A 20,311-nucleotide genomic window follows, 5' to 3' on the forward strand; every position below is an offset into this window, starting at 1 on the left:
TTAGTATCAGTTACAACACGTTGTCAGCTGTATGGTCATGAATAAGTTATGAATTATATATGAAGATAATGGATATTGGTCATACAGTAGTTTCAGGCCACACTGCAACTTTTCCATCCAAAAATGTCATTAAATCTTGTTGTCTTAAAATCTCTAAAAGGGTGTGAGATGATTTTCAGCGTGGCTCCACCTGATTCAGACACATTTTCCTTATTTCTGGATCTTCTGTTATTTCAAGAAAAGAATAATTAACTGCAGTGGATACTAATGAAAATGGGTGTACTAAGATGGACAATTTTACAGTGTCAAGTAAGGTGTTTGCATGTCTACAGGGAATGTGTCAAGTGTTGTCACATTTTGTACAGTACAATACAGCAGAGTGTGTACATAAATATATTTTTGAGATGTCAGATCTCATAGATAGTTTAGTCTTTGGCGATGGATCGATTTGACCTGGATGTCTTGTACATTTTTTTCTGTTTTCCTTTCAGCTGTTGATTTTCTTCTTAGGATGGATTTTGTAATGCTTGTTCTTGTTCTTTTTGCTGTTTTAAAATGGAAAGGGCAGGGTTGAGCTTTTGGGGTTATTGTGATTGTCCTATAGTGGTGATTATAAATAAATAAAAAGACTATGAAAAATGAGTTTTGCTGATAGAGCACACATTAGAGCAGAGAACCAAATCAGCTACATTTGTTTGCAGTATTGATTGTTTGAGATTTTAATTTAATATGTTATGTGTTTTGTTTGTTTTTTACCTTGGGGCTCACATTAAACAGTAGAGGTATTCTGTCATGGCCTTAGGACATGAACATGAAAATCTGCTTGTTTAGAGTTATCTGCTGCAACACTGCCTGCATGCATTAATCAGTGCCTGCACTCAATGGCCGAGCAGAAACTTTGCTGAGGGACTGAAACTCTTAAATCTGAAAGATCTAAAGTCATCAATCAACAAATGTGCCTTTTATCAACACTTTGATATTTTAATTTTTCAGTTTCAGTTTTTGTTGTGTTTTGAGAGAAAACAATCAAACTCTTCTTAGGAACAGTATTATTGTCTAGGTTTTCATTAACGTTTTATTCGTCATACATACATAAGGGTTAATGCCCGACGAGGTGTCCATTGTCAAGTATTAATAGCCGACGAGGCGTGAACTGTCTGACCCACAACGGAGGACGGTTCACCGCCGAAGTTCATTAATACCTGACAATGGACACCTCGAAGGGTGTTAACCCGCTTACAACATGGTCACTTGCCAAATATATATATATTTTTTAAACATTAATTCACATTTTAATACGTTTTACAATCCAAATCTAAAGTTTTTCCAAACAATAACTCTGTTTCCCTGGTTATGCCTGAGGGTTTGGCTAATACCTAGAACAATCATTCCCATCCCATAAGGTTCTTATGCAATGCAAACGTTGTTCACGGCTCCAGGGAATAGAAAGGACCTTAGATCCGACTCGCCACCCTTAGCAACAGGAGATATTTATATAGTCCGCTCAGCTCCTAGAACCCTTCAGCTCAGCTACGAGCCAGATACGCTATGCTAGCAAGATCCAAAGTCAATAACATTGTGTACAGTTGGCATTATGTACAAAAAAAAAGTACAGTATGTTTAACATCAAGACAAGCTGGCTATCCAGCCATGTCATTGTCCCCAAACTTTTGCGAACAGTTTTATCCGCGATGTGTAATGTTACTGTCGGTGGCAGCCTGAAGTAGCGACCTGAACAGTGAACGGGATGTGAGATAACGTTTAGAACAGTAAACAGTCAGTTTCACCGAAACTCCTTTAGTAGGTGTCCTACATCACTTTTTTATGGACACCCTGCAGCCAATCAGAATCGAGTATTCACCCAGACCATGATATAAACAACATTATCATAAAGACTAAGCAAAGTGTGTGCTAATAATATCAAATACCCCAAAGGACCAGTGTAATGCAAAGATGCAGGTGAAATTTGCAGATAGAATATTTGGGTGTGTATGTTCTTCTAAATCTTTATTGTTATTCCACTGGGTATTTTGGCAGTCAAATCATTTCTCATTTCCCAACCTAGAAACTTTATTCAGCTAAAGAAAAAAAGGCTAATACTTTATATCATTCCTACCTTTCATACTCTCAGAAACATTCCACATTTTCTGGGAAAATCTTAAAATTTATATAAATGGACAGAATGCTCAGAATTAAAACATTCCCACACCTTTTCATGCATTTACTCATTCATACTTTCAGCTAGAAACTTTATTCAAACCTTACAATGTTCCGCATCGTTCGTACATTATGGTTATTATTCAACTTTTAAAACTACCAATCCAGTTTAGCATCAGCTTTTCAACAAACAGTAAAATATTCCACATCTTGCATATATTATGGGCATTATTCAACTTTTAAAGCCTTTAAAGCCAGCATTAACTCATTGACATTTCTTCAGAAATCGCCTTCTCTCTATTTACAGTTGTAGATTGATTGTTAAGGCAGAATGAATCTATTTAAGCATATTTTGGGAAAATATGCGTATTTTCTCTCCTGCTATTAGTTAGATGTTGACCTCTCTCTGTCTGTAGGATAAGTATGAAGCTTGGATGTGCTGGTTGATGAAGCAGTCTTCTGTCTGTCATGTCACAACACTGCTCTATTCTGTTTGTTTGCCATACAAAATGTTTATGTATATTAATGCCATGGCCCAATAACAAGGCAATCAATATTTCTACAAGGACAGAGCACATTGATCAACACTGTAACTGTTAAAAGGTTATATTTCAACTGCTGTCCCTTGGGCAGATGTTAAACTGAAGCGATCATACAGTATAGGCTAATGTTGTTATCAACAGGATTTTTTTTCTATAGAGTCAAAACTGCTTTGTTGCAGCTAAAATATTAAATCGTAGTAATTGTGTTAATGTTGGATAGGGCAATGCACATCTCATGAGAGAGCAACTTCCAGTGAATACCTGAAGACTGAGCCAATTATAGAATATTTCAGTATGTGATGTTTTTTTAACTGCATCTGTTTGTACCTCTCTTAGCTTCCAGCAGAATAGATACACTGTCGCAGTTTAATGCGGAATACTTCAGCACTTCGACATACACTTATTTGTTGTCTTTCTGTAAGTGAGATGTCACGTACAGAGATGGATTCAAGATGTGTGTAGCTTGTCTTAGACTACATAAGGACTGGAAGCAGCTTCCAACTCAATCACAACCTCTGTGAGCCAATCATCTCGCTGCTTTTAAAGTTTTCTCTCCTGCTGTCAACTGTCATTTCAGTGTTAGATCCCCACCCCGTTCACCTCCGGTCTCCATCACAACCAGTATTCTCAGTTAGTTCCACTGAGGACAGAATTCATCCTCCAAATCTCATCCATCCAGATCTTTACCTATTCACCACCACCACCACCAGTGTATAGACGCCATCAGGGGAGTATTCCTGTAAGCTCAGCATCACGACTCCCTCAAAATATGATGTCACAATGGGGTCTGATCGTCAAAGACTCTTATTGTTTCTTTTTCAGTGAGACCGGTTTGACATTATAGCACCAAACCTGTGTAAAGCATCTTGGTTCTGGTGGTAATTTCCTTTATTTATTTTTTTTCTTCTTCTAAATAGTCATCTAATACATAGTCTAGATCAACGGAAGTACATTTCCAGGATACTTGCCTGACTTCCCGCGCGTGGCTCACGGCCTGGATGTCCCTCACCTTCCGAAATTCGTGTTCTCTAACTCCGTTATCTTCGGAAAACAACAAACTTCGAGCTAGCAAGCTACACGCTGAAAATAGAAAGTTTTGAAGAACATTTGGATCATACAACAAGGCAGGCCTGCTTGGTTCTTTGGGGGAATGATTGTAAAGATTTACAAAGAATATGTTTACAGCATTTACTCTCTAACTGGGACGTTTTAGGACTGTTACACACTGGTAAGAGCCAATGAGGTTTAACCATGTATCCAGCTCATTTAAAAAACTCACGTTACTGTATTGTGTGAATAATTAACTTCATTTAACTTCGTTTTCTTTTGCGCGGTGCAAATGTTCCACCAAAACAAGTTCGTTCCCAAGACTATTTTGCAGAGACACGGTCGCTGCGTCCGGAACTTAACACCACCAAAGACGATTGTGATTGGTTTAAAGAAATGCAAACAACCCAGAGCGTGTTTTTCTCCTATCCTGGAATGTACCTGTAGTGTAGCCAGACCTTCCTCCACAGCGCTGTTGAGATAGTTCTGGCAATCTAATACAACGCTTAGACACTCTGCTGCTTTGGGATCCATGTTTATCTATTCCATTAAAGCGTCATTTGAAGAGTAATGTTGTCACCGGTGAACCTTCAGAACTTTTAAATCAAGATTGGGTATGTTGTATCAGATAGTTTTAAAGGAAATTCTCATTTCCTTGCTCCGTACTCTAAGCACAACAGCAAACAATGCCACGCACAGATGCAACGCTGTCTTGTTTAACAATTTATTTCAGCATATAAATGTGTCAGTATGTATGACAGAATCATATGCAGTTTGACCAGGTCAAGCAAGTGCAGAAGTGAAAGCAGCACAGGATCATGGTCAGAAAATGATCGGGTTTGCTACATCCTACTCAAGGAAGGATATGGTGATCATACAGTATTACAGGAGTCTGGTTATGGACAAAGCACGCTGTACAGAATACACTGGTATTAATAAAAGCTAAGTTTCTCCATTTTCTTGCCCATTTAAAACCCTTTTCACAACTTGGGATGTTAAACAATACGTGTAACAGTGAATAATCCAGTGTTATTGTGAAAAGAGCATACATCCATAAATCCATCTTTAATTTGACATATTCATTAAAAGGAATACCAATTAGTATTCCTGCAATGTAGTTTATGATCTGATCTCCATAAAGTCTAACAATTCTTTAATATACATAATAGACATGGGCATTCAGCAGGACCAAAGCCAATAGAGACTGCTAAAAGCCTCCACAGTGAGGCCCTTCTTAGAGTCATAATTTAGAATAATAATGGGAATAAACATCCATAAATCTGCTTAGAAATCATAGCAAAAAGGCTCTTCAGAACTTGTAGTTGAAGTTCCTTCAGTATCAAAGTAATCCAGTGATAGTTGTCTGTGCATTCATTGCAAAAAGTAACCTCTAATATCTAATTCGCCATTCTTTTAATGCTGCCAATTGGCCAAAATACTGTATGAACAAATATTGGCAAGAAAACTAAAGCTCAAAAGAGAATAGCAGTACCTGTACATTTCATTGTGTGTATAGGATCTTGCTCTCCTAATGGCTTTCATTCTCTCTGTCATCAATATGCCATGTGTTTGTGTTATCATGCTTCCATCTATCAGGTCAGTTTTGACTTTGATTTCACACAAAAGTCAAATTTCACTCTGAGCAGCTCTTCACGCATACAAACATTGGGAAGTGGGGATTTAAATTACACAAGGACCAGCGAGTTCACTGAAAAACTGCAGGTAAATGTTGCTGTAAATATCACCGAGGCGGGGGTTAAAAAAATACCCACATACACTCTCCAGACAGGGTTTATCTTGACTGACCAGCACAGGTATTCTTAAATGGGAACCCTATTAAAATTACTAAATGGAACAATATTTTGGGAAGTGGTCCATTAGTCCACTGTTCCAACATTCACTACTCTGATTTGGTTGAAATAAAACCCTTAAGGTTAATTTACCTTATTTTTCACTATTATTTACATGTGAAAATATGAAAAAGATAAGTAATAAACCCAGTGGGTCTGACGTTTTACATGATGGTTACCGGGATGTGATTAAAATCACCATATGGCAATAGTTTTTTAGTCCAATGAGGAATCACTAAACCATTACTGGAGATGCAGATGCTCTGGTAATCCTCAGTGCTTACAATGTTTAATATTCACTATCTAATTAGACATTATGGTAGGTCTATGAACACTGTGTTGGCTGTGATGCCTGTAATGAGGTAAAGGCACCTGCAAAAACTGTTTAGTGATATGATCTCCCAAGTTAAGTTAAATTGTTCCTTTTGCAGCAAATAGAAATATTCACAGTCGATTACAGCAGTCCGCAAAAATTTTGCTCTTAAATGGAAAAATACAAGTTTCTTTGATTCCCTGAAGTTTGTACTCAGAATATAATAAAAACATTACAAACGATAAGTATAATCTGAAGCATTAGAATACAGCGACAATACAACCATCTTTTCAAATCCACAGACTGATCATCACAACCCGGGAATCACCACGCTGCTCCTAGCAAATGTAATGCTACGTATGTCACATGCTGACCCTTTGGAGTGGTTTACAGACAGCAGCCCTTCAGGAAAACATGCTCTCTCTTTGTTGGCTCAGTTGCTACACTCTTCACTCTTCCCAAAACTGTCATCCCAGGAGACTCTGCAGGCTAGTCGACCTCTTTAGATGTCTTCGGGTCGACGACCTGCTTTTCCTCGAAGCAGAGCTTGAAGAAGGTGAGCACTGAATGCAGCATGTAGTGTTGGCTTTTGGTGGCGGCCATATTGTGTCCTTCATCTGGGAAAATCTAGGCAGCAGGGAAGAGAAAGAGTGTCATTAATTATTCAAATATGTTTGCATTGTAAATGTCACATCAGTGACACCACACGGCAGTATCACAAGTACTTTTTAAAACCTTCATTTTGGGAAATATGTGTATTCACTTTCTTGCCGAGAGTTGGAAGAATGTTATCACTCTTGCGTCACTATGCTATATATGTAGCTGGAGCCAGCAGACGATTAGCTTAGCTTAGCACAATGAGTGGAAACAGTCGGCCTGGCTCTGTCCAATGGTAACAAAATATGTCTACTAGCACACCTAAAGCTCACCAATTAACATGTTATGAAGAAAAACATACAATAGTATGAAAACAAATATATTTTCGTTCCCGCCGTTTCGTTCTCAACTATTTCTTGGACACAAACAGTTGGCAGGCAACCAGTGGAGACTCCAGGAAGTTACTGGTCCCGGTTTATGTTACATTTGTACATAGCCAGGCTAGCTGGTTCCTGTTTCCGTTTTTTATGCTAAGGCCGCTAACTGGCCGCTGGCTCCAGCTACATATTTACTGTACAGACATGAGAGTGCTATTGATCTTCACATCTAATTCATACTCAAGAGGTCAGGATTAGGGCAAGGTATCTTTCACAATGTTTTTTCTTTTTTTTTATTGCGACAATGCAATACTTAATCTAAAAAACATGATTTTATTACCTACTTTGAGAAACTACACAAATCGTTTGAAACCCAAATGTATCAAATGTTAAGTGTTGTCTGTACAAGAACTTTTCCTGAATAAAATTTCCAAGTCCTGATTAAAATCAGGAACTATCTGATCCAACAATGAGATAGCAAGATCACAAATCAGACATTCTCTGTGTGTTTTCATAGCACACATTTCAGCTGAAAAAGTATTGTTGGAAGATGGAAGTAATATTGTTACCCAGCCCTAGACAGGAAGCTTTCACCTTTTAGTTCCTCTTTAAACCATACGACTAGCAGGTGGCTTGTTTGATCCATAAACAGAACATCAAGCTCTCTTCTTGTTATGAAATGAAAAGCTCTCAGAGAAGAAATGGTAGCAGTTACCTGGAGAGTGTAGTTAACATTCAACGCAGACAGCAGTTTGACTAGCTCAGCAGAATGCTGGAAATGAACAGTGGCTGAAAAAGAACAGATAACTCAAATGAAAATTCATCCCAGCCTGACACAACAGCTACTCAGTCCATTACACTTCCACAGCTGGGAGTTTCATGTAAAATGAATTGTGCCCAGCAGATAATATTTTGCAACAATGTAATGGAATGGAATGTTAGATTTTGTAGTGGGACCACATAGTTGAGACCAGGTGGAGTTAACAACAAGTATAGGATTGCCATTTCAACCAACCAAAAGACCGAAATCACCATGACGTTGCGCTAACACAACAATAACTTCCGGGTAGACAAATGGCCATTGATTTGAATTGCAGAGATCTGGGAAATTGGCAAACTTGTTTACTGCTGTTGTCATTTTCAGCTGTAACTGTAACATTTAAAGATAAATAGTTAAACATAGAGGTCCCATCTCCCTGTGGTCTCTGCTGTGTTTATTTTCTGTCCTGTGTTGCTCTGCTAGCGTCTATGATAATCCAAATCTAGCGTTAGGAACAGCAACATGTCACTGCCTGTCGGACCGGCTGCTAGTTTGGGTGGTGTAATTTTCTTTAGTCTGTGGCACAACATGTAAATTAGCTCTCCAAGCTAACGTTAGGCAACGTGTTGACATACGAAAGCATCAAACATGCATTTTAGATGAATGAGATGAGAGTATATCTAGTTGTTCCTTGTCCCCGTTTGCTCAGCGCCGTTAAATGTACGGGATGCAGGAGTTTTCTATCAAGAAGTTATTGTACTGTAAACTAACATTGTGATTGCATGTTACATGTTACATGTTTCATGTAAAATCCCTCCCTACACATTCTTACGAGTGATGCAAATGGAAAAATTGCAAAAATAGTGTACACAACAACATAGCACATTGTATTTATAGTATTTTTTTTTTTTTTAATTCGCTGCAAAGAAGCAGGCCAATTTTTTATACAGTGGCTAGAAAAAATATTTTTAAATGTTGTAGAACACACATTAAATGTCATCAAGTAACTCCAGACCGAGAGTTTTTTTTTATGGTTATCAGTAAACCCTACTATCCATCCACACATCTGCTTCATTTTCTGTATCTGCCCATACTCACCATCTGCGGTGCCGTGGATAATATGAAAGTTCAGAGGACTCGGTGATGTGATGTTACTGAGCAGACTGGAAATCTGCCAGAGACAGTGAACAGTAAAATGAGCCTCCACAGACAGCCACAACAGTTGTAACATCATCTAAACAACTTATTCAAAGCTAAGCAACAATACGTAACGTTAACTTCAGGAATGTGTGCTCTTATAGTAGGTTAAAGTAAAAAAAAAAAATTTAACAATGACCATTACAGTAAACCTTTACAGGCCAAGTAGTCCATTCTGATAGATATGTCCAACCTGACAGAATGAACTACCATAACTTTAATTACATTTATAGGAGGTAGTAGTCCATTCTGCTAATCCCTACATGACAGCATGAGCTACCATACTTTTAACTACATGTATAGAGGAAAATACCATTGCAGGCAAGGACATCTGTTTCTGCTGCCGTGTTACTCAGCTTGTATTTTGATAATTTGTTTAACAAATGAAGAAAAGTACAAATGAAATACTGCACTATAAATTCCCATTTCCTATTTTATTTAAGATAACAATCCAGTAATATTCGGGATAATGTAACAATTCTATAGGTTTACGTTCTTATTTAAAATGTCAAATCATCTGTTTTCTTCCAGTTTGGTGTAGCAGATGGCTCCGAATACTACAATAACCATGAGCCTCAGACGCTGTTGCCATCAAGAAGAAGTGAGGTGCACATTCAAAATGTATTGTCATTGCAATAGACCTTTTTCACTGCAGATATATGGACGTGTAATAGCAGACAGGTGTAATAAATCACGTCAACAATGTCTCCGGTCCATTAATGCCAGTGAGCCAGCATGTGCACAACCCGGGCCCTGAAGCTGGCACAACTACATGGAATGCAGCCATGATTAATGTTATTAGTTACACCTGTCGTTTTGTTCTCCTGTGTGAAATGAAAATGTGAGGACTAACTCAAAAACCACATCAGTTTCCAAATTCATCTGATGGCCCAGAATCTGGAAGTGAAAAAGTGTATTAATCCCTTTAGTTAAACTGCTGTATTACATCAATTCCAATATGCTATGACTGACATAAGCTTGGACTGATGCAGTATATTATACTTTTTTCCGCATTTAAATGTCTAAAAACAACTAGACCCATGTTATATATTTCATTAAGTTGTGTACTTACATTATCCAAAATGTTTCCAACAATGTTCAAAGCCAAAGTCATTTTTTTTAAAAAAAATTTTAGATTATTTTTTGGGCATTTTTAGGCCTTTAGTGACAGGACAGCTTAAGAAATGAAAGGGGAGAGAGAGGGGGGATTGACATGCAGCAAAGGGACGCAGGTCGGAGTCGAACCCAGGCCGCTGCGTCGAGGAGTAAACCTCTATATATTGGCGCTCACTATACCAACTGAGCTCTCCGTGCACCAAAATCATTTTAATAAAGGACACGGTCTGTGTCATTTGGTCAATCTGGTCAAATCCCCTTGGCGCATGTGTCAGCGTTGTGGTTGTTTGCCAGAAGCTGTCAGAAATGTTTTACACTTTTGGAAATCTAGGTGTTTTTTTAACTACATATTAACTCTTAACAATATATTTTTACCGGATGAAGGATTTTAGTCATCGGATGTCTGGATCTTAAGTTATAAGATAAAAACAAGCTCAGCTAGCACCAGCTCAACATCAGCGCCTCCACCTATGCACAAAACACCTTCAGAGAAACACAGATTTTTAAAGTGAAACTGTTTTCTCCAGTGTTTTTACCGGTTTTAATCAAGTCTGTTTGTTTTGGCGAGGATGAGCTCTCTGCGGATAATTTGGCTCATGATAAAAACCTCCTGAATGATGAACACTGAAGGAATCCTAACCGGGAGAACTACAGTGACAGCATTGCCCCGTTTTTTCTTATCGTTTTGATTGAGAGACCCCAGTTTCTATTGCTTATCTTATAATATTGCAGGCTGGTCTCATGAACCATTCGTAAATATAAATACGAAAAGTGATGCACTGTAATTCATGTGTATTCCATCTATTTATTGCTGTTTGCACCACAGTGACTGCTGCTGTTATAGACCGCTCTAGTCCACGTAGGGAGGATGGGTGGCTCCTAAAACACAGGGCTTTTAAGCCAGGGAGCAGAGTTCCCAGGGAAAACAGAAGACTTTGGGCTCCTGCACACTGGCTGCGTGGCGTGAGCGTGTCAGCTGCGTGCCGTGTCCGTTTTTATTCCCGCTCCCATGATAACAGGTCAGAACTTACACACTGCCTGCGTGACACACACGTCTCAGGCGCGGCTCAAGCCGTGCCGAAAACTCGTGCATGCTAGAAATAGGACCGACGCCTATTTTTCAAGCGTTTCCAGGCAAAATACAATAGGAAAAGATGTTTCTATGTAATTTTGACACAAATACAATTAATAAATGACATTTTGATGTTTGAACGTCTCTAGGTTTTGACATAAATGCAGATATAAATGTAATTAAAAAAAATCATGAATAATTATCGATTTTCAAATATTGCACCTGCCAATACAGAACGAAATATTCTGTAGCCTATTTGCCGTCGTTGTCTTTGCTGTAATCAAATCAGTATATATTTATATTTAACATGAAGTATACTACTTCTTGAGTGCAGTAAATTTCCACAACTCTCTCCCCATATGTCGAACTAGGGTGATCCAAATCATTTTTATCAATAGGAAACATCCATGTGTACAGACAAGACTAGCAGCAGCAGCGCCGCGTCAGACACGTTTCTGGTGTGTAAAGACATAGAAAACGCCACGCAGCCGACACGCAGCTGACACGCACAGAAATGCCACGCTCACGCCACGCAGGCAGTGTGCAGGAGGCCTTACACCCAGAAAACACGTGTTTGTGTCCCGGGAGAACTACTTAAGGGGACCAGTGTTTAAACCCAAACCACAATCTTTTTTCTAATCTTAACAAGTCGTTTTGGTGTCCAAACTTAACTGTCATGGCTGCATGACGGTCACCTTTGTCGGCTGAACTCGACTGCAAGAGGTACCCAGCTCCCAGGCACCTTTTGTAGGCTAAATTCAACTCCAAAGACCGCTAAACGTATCTGTCATGTGACCGGTTGCCACGTGACCAGCCGGCGGTTGCCGTCATTTCGTAGGATATCATATAAATTGGTGTGCATAAGTTTTCTTACAATATCATATGGAGCTGTTCATGGGACTGCGTTAAATATTGTTAATGTATAATTGTTTCATGTTATCATAAAGCAGTGAGCAACCATGTGCAACCATTATTATGTATTCTGATCACTGTGTTGCAAAATAAAGCCTGCAATTTCGGGAAAATGATTGGACTTTCAATCCTAACAACAATAAAAAACAGCATATTTCTTTAGCTGCAGATATGTATTCACATCTTGCCACTCTATGGGGTCCAGACCGTAATAACCTGTTATTGTCTTCTTTGCAGTTTTTGGCACTTTCAGAGAAATGAGAAAAGAAATGTGACTGACTGTGAGGACAATGATCATCACTCTGTCCAATTCTGGATTCCACTTCCCCCAGCCTCTCTGCACAATGCCCCTCAATGAATGAAAATAACAGGTGTGGTTGGAAACTTCCTCTAAAGACCTCCCGATTCGTGCTAGTTGCACAAACAAATCGGCTCCTGTGTCTCATTAACATGTTGAATGCCATAATCAAATTGTTTAATAAACTAAATGTTTGCATTCAGGAGAGGGGAAACATTGTCAATAATACTGTGTCAGCCAATGAGTTCTAAGCACTTCCAATTTAAACAGAGACAAGAATGAGCATGTATTCTAGCAGTTTACCTAACCAATTACTGCTGTTGTGAAAATAATGACATGTTCCTACTTGGTATTTGTGATCTTCTTTTGCTGCGGAGCCAAAGTATTTCTCAGCTTGGGCCGACCCTTTATAAAAGGAAACAGAGATATTGTGAGTCTTGGCTGTTTTAATTTACTCACTATTCATTCATGATACCACTTTCAATGCCGTTCTTATATAATAAATATACTTCTTCACTTAACATTGGACATTGTGACAAATAGAATGATGACTGATGATGAATGATGACGATGATTTGCACCACTCTATTTATTAGACTTCTTAGGTTTTTTTGACTCTCTGGATTAGTGGATCAGTTGGTTGGTGTTGTTTTGTGAATCAGATCCCATCACCATGACTATTCCAGACGTATAGCTTACATCTGATGCATAGGCGCCGATAATACTGAGCACCCACGTGTGCCAGACTGCCAGTAGGCTACATTCATTTCAAATTAAACATTGCAGTTGGTGCTAAGTGGAGCGTCTGTCATACTGTGATTGGTTATGTCGGTGGCATTGATTCTTAATTTCCCACAAAGCTGATCGTGGTTACGTGTCAGTTAAACTTTTCATCTCCAATCCTATCTGTATTTGTGAGAAGTGGCGCTGTCTTTTAAAGGGCGTGTGCCTGTGAGCACCCATGGAGGAAAACATAAATCGGCGCCTATGATCTGATGCATGCCAGAGTCAGGGGTTTATGCATAAACTGTATTAATGAAGGCAAAACATCTGGATCTCCTCATCTCCATGTTAGCGGATGGGACATGTGCCAACCCAAAAAATGTAAGTACACGTCAAATACATTATTCACAAAGATGGTTTTTGTCATGTAAGGTAGTTCTTATCACACTGATGTTTGTTCATTTTTCGGACACATTTGGTTTTAATTAGTTATTTGATGCTATAAAAACAGGGTAAAAGGTCATGAGTGACAGCTGTGATTAACACCCGATTGGTTGGGCGGGTTTATGGGCGGGACTTCGAGACTGTGGCTCCACCAACCAATCACTACTGCTCAGACTGTGGCACCAAAATTACAAGATGGTGGCACCCGCATCGTCCATCTGTATATACAGTCTTTGGTCCACATTAATTAATGGAATAATTGGGTTTTTTGAATGTCCGGAACGCGTTTGGGATAAGCCACAACTTCAGATCAATCAATCAATTTTGTTTGTCACATTAAATCGCACGGGGTTCAATTCCAGTGAAATGTCCCATCAGCTCCTTCAACTTGTGCATGGTTCAACATGCAGCAAAATCATTGTAATACTGTAAGTATGTATGATATTCCATCACTGTATGATACCATAGAGTCCCCAGTTTGTTATGGGAGCGACAGCGATGCCACACTGGAACATGGAGCTGTGGGAGAGGAGCAGGAGAGAGGCAAGAAATCCTCCATATGCCTGGAACACAGAGAGCATGGCTGCTTTAAAAGAGTGCTGGGTAAGAAACAGTTTTCATTTCATGTGGGTTATTTATTTATTATATACAGAGGCTATGTTACCTTTCCATACACTCCAACTCTGTTGCCATCAATATAGGGTAGCCTGACCAGGTGCCTGGAAATGTAAAAGTGAGTTAACCGTTTGAGGTCTAATTCAGTTTTTTCATAATAATAATAATAATAATTTATTAATCCCGCAAGGGAAATTACAATGTTTGCATTCTGTTGTTATTCTTATAGACATTACACACAGGCCTGAATTACACACACATGCTCAGTACCTATACATGCATACATCAAAGGCACCCCGAGCGGTTGGGGGTTTGGTGCCTTGCTCAAGAGCACCTTGGCAGTGCCCAGGAGGTGAACTGGCACCTCTCCAGCTACCAGTCCACCACCATACTTTGGTCTGTATGGGGACTTGTATGGGAACCAGCAACCCTCCGGTTCCCAACCCAACTCCCTACTGACTGAGCTACTGCCACCCCCACGATCAAGTTATAGACATCAATCTTTTCAGGAGAACCTGGGCTATCAGGATGTGTACGCTGAAGGGATGTCACATGAATGTATGTAGGTCTTTTTGCTTTTGAAAATTGTTGTCTCAAGTCTTGGCAATCAGAGGAACCAAAAACTAACTCTGTAACTAACAAATATAAAACTGTTTTGAATTTTTCCCATAAAAGCTTTTATCCAAAAAGTTAGGTGTGCCATCTCCAATGCCTTTCCTGTCTGCTATGAGACATCAGGAGGCCAAGTCTTTTACACATCCAGGGATTCCTGAATGACCTGCAGCTCCTCCTGCAATACCCACATACTACACACACACACACACACACACACACACACACACACACACACACACACACACACACACACACACACACACACACACACACACACACACACACAAGGCCCTCCTGCTTATATCAGAGAAGAAGAAAATAGTCAGAAAGACGGCCTCTGATTGGCCAATACACTCAGCCCACTGAATACAGGAAGTGAAGATGACAGGTGCTAACATTAAATAGATATACAAAAAGATGACAACCGTTCAGTTGAGGATTTATCATTCTGGAATTATTGTAAGTCTCCGACAAGTCACTGAAGTTCTAGATCGGATTACAGAGGTTCTGGAAGACCTAGACCACACAGAAGCCGTAGTTAGAAAGGCCCAGATGTTAGCCTTCATGCTAACCAAACAGAACGACGCTAGCTTGAAGCGATGCGGAGATGTCGGACATTACGCAACGTGATTTAAGGATTCATTATTATGGATTTATTGAACAATTATTCCTGGCTGGATGAAGAAGCCATGGAAGACCTCGTTGAAAAGGCGTGTTTCTTCTAATCAAATAAACTAAGTCTCTAATATTATTGTTACCATATAGGCTATTTATCTGGAGACATTGAATGTGACATACTGTAACACATGTTTGTTGTCGTATACGACATCATCTAACTAAATAGCAAAAAATGAAGTGAGCCCTTCCTGATTAGAGTAACGTTAAAGTTACACATTTTAGCTTTAGCAGTCTGAGTTAGCCAAATTGAAGTGGGTATGTTCCAAATGTATAGTGTTACAATCTCTCTTTGTGTTCTATGGACAGTGATTCCTAGTCTCTTTGGGCAGAGGGATACATGAAGGTGACTGTCAGGACAAACTCTAAAGCCTGACACTATCATTTGTCATGGTGGAGTTAAACTAGAAAGGGATAACTGCAGTCAGTATGGACAAGAAGAATAATATGACCTACAGGGGAGCCAGGAGAAGCTGTCTCCTCTTAATAAGACATGAGATCCCCTGAAAACAGGATTTGTGAGTTATTTGGGGGCCTCTAAAATATTGAGAATACGCTATTTTTGCCATGCATTTCTATTTTTTTTCCTGTACCTTGATTATCATGAAGCAGTCCATAAGTTCCTTCCTCACACTGAGCCAGCTCACAAGTCTCCACAAAGAAATTGGTGCAGAGATTTAAATACATGCAGTGTGAAAACAAACAATTGAGTTCATAAATGATTAAACTCTTTAAAATGGATCAGTTTTGCACTAAACACTACTTCCCTTCCAAATAAGTTATAAGACTTCATACAAATTGGAGTTTGAGCCATATTTCAGTCTGCTAAATACAGTACATCAGGACAGTGTTAGCCCTCTTTTCAAATATTTGATCACTTGCACAAGTTTGACATATGATACGATCATGATCGTAATGGTATCTTTCTTGCTCTACAGTTTTTGTTTGCCACTTTTTTATTCCTTTTTTTAGTTTTATATGCCTCATATTATTCATTCTTTTCTTGCCCAATGTATCTTTATTCATGTGCTTGCGTTGCTGCAACAAACTATTACTATAACTATTTACCCGCTGGGGATAAAAAAAAAGACTTAAAATATACACTATCAACACATTAAACTATCAGGAAATAAGCAATCATTTCAGCCTCATTTGGAGATTCCCATGCTATACTGTATACAGTTTGTTAACCCCGTCTAGTAGAATCAATTAGACAATTAAAAATAAATTTAAAAAAAAAACGTACTCCAAAGCGTCGAGCTGATCCTGAACATCAACAGTTCCCAGTCTCTGGTGAACGTCGTGCAGGACCCTCTGACCCTGGAAGCCGCTGCCCCGGCCGTCCAGACGAGCCACGATGACGCTGTCCGAGCTGACCAGCACAGAGTCCCAGCTCAGAGAGAAGAGGTCAGACACAGCCTGGCCACCAGGGGCGCTGTCACTGTGAAAGGACAGTATGTGTCATTAGAGAGATGAGAAGTGTATGTATGGACTTATCTAACTCTGGGGGATACGGTGAATAAGCTAAAGTCCCAATAAGACGGCGTGTTCCTTTAAGTTCCCTTAAGTAGCCCCAGGATTCCATGAAAATTCTTCAACGCCCCAGAATAAACCCAGAATAAATATCCTAAGGTTCATATGAAAAACACAAATGAGGTTTAGTGGTTCCCTACCCCTTAAAACAAAGCTATGGCTACTTGCAGCCCCTCGCCATTGGTTGCATGTATTCACCAGTAGGCTCAGGCTGTTGGAAAGATTGTTTTACCGGACCGGTACACAGAATTGTACCACTAGGTGTCGCACTTGACAGCAGCCGCTCCAGAAAGGAACATAATGAGACTGAAGGGTGATTTATACTTCTTCGTTAAATCAACGGCATGGGTACGTATGTAGGTACGTGGAGACACAGACCCTACACCGACCCTACGCCGTAGCCTGACGTGCACCTCCTCGAAAAATTTAACTATACGTCGCCGCGCAAGTCGCTCGGCCGTGCCCTGGTAGCGTTACATTTCCCCCGACTCATTTCCTGGTTCTCCTTCTCCATAAACAACATGAAATCAAGAAGAGGGTTAACTTTTCCTGCTCCAGATTTCCCACCGTGGTCAGAAAGAACAGGGGAGACACTTTGTTTCTCTCACTAAGACTCTAGAGTTGGTACTCACTCTGAAGCTAATCGCCGTCACTCTCTCACTCGCTCTACACACACTCCCCAGCATACACAGACGCCGGCCCTGCTATTCTCTTAAAGAGGTCGACACACCAGCGCACAAGTATAAACTTCAGGCAACTTACGTAGGCTACGGGGAAAGCTCTGCGTTGAGCCTCCGCACAACCATAAATCAGCCTTGAGAGAGTCAATGAATGAGAGTGTAGTGACTCCAATCCACTTGGTGGCAGTGATACATGCCATGACTTTTTTCCTGCAGCGTTTACAGTTTGCCTCATCTTTTAAAAAAAACCTCTTTCCTCTTTTCGTGCAGTAACTCAGCTACATATCGTCTCATTTTAATACAGTCTATGCTTGTCACCCCAAAAAACACATGAACTTTCGAGTAAAGAATCTAGTGATGGCCAAATGGAGCTTCGTGAACCATTTCCTTTATTCTCTGAGCCCACTAGATGGCACTCTTGGTTTAAAGAAAAACAAAAAAACGCTCAAAGAATGGCAATTTAGTGTGCTTTCAACCCTTTGTTTAAAGGAGAGTGCCATCTAGTGGGCTCAGAACATAAAGAAAATGGTTTCATGAAGCTTCACAAAGCTTTATTTGGCCATCACTAAAATAAATACAGTGACCCAGACCAGCAAAACTGGAAATCAACCCAACTCTATCTACCAGCTGTAAGCCTGCTCAACCATTGGCTGATTGTTTTCCTTGTGTCTTTTGAATATTTAAGGAGTCCTTAAGAAGTAGTTTGCTTGAACAGAAGTAAATATTAGAGGGACGACTGAAGAAATAAGTATGTTTATTGTAATCACATAGACCTTCAAATTGATCTTGCAACCCCTTGTGGGGTCCCAACCCCAAGTTTGGAATCTCTGATTTAAGTCACAAATTTGCGGCTTGATTTTCAAGCATTTATTTCTCAGCTTCTTCATTTTATACATTATTGAATGACATTATTCTGGCTTGTTAACAAATGATTTAAAAAAACAATTACATACAGAATGAGTAAAAGTGGGTGCTCCTTTGTTTCATCCAAAGATATTGGGACAAGTAACTCCAGACGAAGTGCTGCAAAACAGAATTTTTGAATTTGAATATTTTGTCATTCATACTCATATACATATAGGCCTACATACAGTATTTAATACATTTCCTGTTACTCATGTTTATTAGGTCGCTTTCTCACCTGTAGTTTGGTAAACTCTGTGCGATTTGGGGGTGAAGTTGCAACACTGTTGCATTTTTCACTGTTGCATGTCACGCGGGGGAAATGGTCGCTGGTCTATCGGACAGAAAATCTGAGTGAAACTGGCCGACAGTTTTGCTCTTAGAAATAATAGAGCAACACCAAATGTATAATGTCTTGGGTTTTCTATGAGCAGCAAAGAGCCGGCGAGTGAAGTAGAAGGCTGCCCTGATGAGAGAGAGATTATGTGTTGTCACACAGGCGACGAGCAGTGTATGGTCATATTAAGTTATGGATTTGAAAGTTATAATCCAGTAAATCATATACAAGTACGTAAATTGTGTGCAAGTTTGAAATTACAGGCTAGTAAATGTACTGTTTTTTGGTTCACTTCCTATATTTGGCTCGTATTGCATTCTCACCTGAAGTGAACCGAACTCTCATCCACTTGGAAGTAATCGGAGACCCCCATTTTCAGGCGGTCAGAGTTTGGTTGTTTGGTGCGCACCAGAGTTTGAATGAGCTTTCAAACCGCCCCAAACAAACCAGACTATCTGACAAAATGCTTCAGGGTTCGGTTAAAATGGACCAAACTGCTCAGGCGTGAAAGCAACCTAATTCACAGCTTAACATTCAGTCCACAGTGCATTGTTATGATGAAGATGAATCACAATGGGAATTTTTTTATGAACTGCATGTACAGGTATCGTTCTGACAACTTCAAAGCTCAACACACTGCATGGTCAGGTCAACAGAAAAGCTACACACAATTCTCTTTTTCGCTTCCCTGGCGAGTAATCTCTCCCTGGCATTCGTCACAGTGCCAATAGGTGTAAGAGGGTCCCTCTTTGGTTAATGTATTTTAAAGATGGAGGCGCAACATGACGGCTGTCATTCAAGCGACTCGCTCGTATACTCTGAATGATTCTGAATGTCAGATTCTACGCTTACGGGAATACTTTGATTAGTTGGTGGAAGTAATTACACATGAATGAGCACATTTTTGTGAAAGAACAAAGGTTTTTTTGCTAAGAATCAACTCAAAAAATTACACAATGTAGATTTAAGCTTTAACATACATTTTTTGAGAGTTTGTGTCTCGGGAAGAAAACAAGACTTTCACCCAGGAAACGCATGTTTGTGTCTTCGGGAGTACTTAACCTGGCTCACCTTTTGACTGCTTAATTTACTGTTAAGATCACTAAACTGTACTGTCATGTGACCGGTCGTCACGTAACCGGCCAGTAGTCGCCTATTTCGAAAAATATCCTACGGTTCATGTGAATGCGCTGCCTGAATGACTAAGAATCAACAGCTTCTATGAAAATCATTAAACACCCAAAATAACATAGTTCATGTGGAAAATAATCCTTCTTTTGATCACAGGGCTCCCATCTGACTGTTTCTACTCCAAAGGCATTTAATATGTTTCACATCGTCTCTAATAGTGAACACAGACTAGAGAAAGGAAGCCATATGGTGAGCTGTCCTTTCTAATTAAAACAATATATGGCAGCGTTTCTGATACCATGGCTGTTTTCTGATCAGCTCAAAAAGCTCTGCACCTGTTGACTCAGTTGTGTTTAACCTGAATTTACATATCTCGCATACAGATGTGAGTGAGCCTGACTGCCCAGTTGATGGACA

The 20,311-nt window shown here is 39.7% G+C and overlaps 1 protein-coding gene across 1 annotated transcript in view; it reads right to left on the reverse strand.

Annotated features, from left to right (window-relative positions):
• Positions 1-6,398: 6,398 nt before the first annotated feature.
• LOC144525797 (inactive dipeptidyl peptidase 10-like) overlaps positions 6,399-20,311 on the reverse strand; it is a 90,907-nt gene continuing 76,994 nt past the window's right edge. Inside the window, exons 21-28 of the mRNA XM_078262862.1 lie at positions 18,477-18,546; positions 16,557-16,751; positions 14,070-14,124; positions 13,869-13,968; positions 12,585-12,643; positions 8,742-8,814; positions 7,599-7,672; positions 6,399-6,536 (exon numbers count right to left, since the gene is read on the reverse strand). Coding sequence (XP_078118988.1) covers positions 6,399-6,536; positions 7,599-7,672; positions 8,742-8,814; positions 12,585-12,643; positions 13,869-13,968; positions 14,070-14,124; positions 16,557-16,751; positions 18,477-18,546 — 764 coding nt within the window. The remainder of the gene's footprint in view (positions 6,537-7,598; positions 7,673-8,741; positions 8,815-12,584; positions 12,644-13,868; positions 13,969-14,069; positions 14,125-16,556; positions 16,752-18,476; positions 18,547-20,311) is intronic.

Source organism: Sander vitreus, chromosome 11 (genome assembly GCF_031162955.1).
Source record: "Sander vitreus isolate 19-12246 chromosome 11, sanVit1, whole genome shotgun sequence".
In the NCBI taxonomy this organism is placed as follows: domain Eukaryota; kingdom Metazoa; phylum Chordata; class Actinopteri; order Perciformes; family Percidae; genus Sander; species Sander vitreus.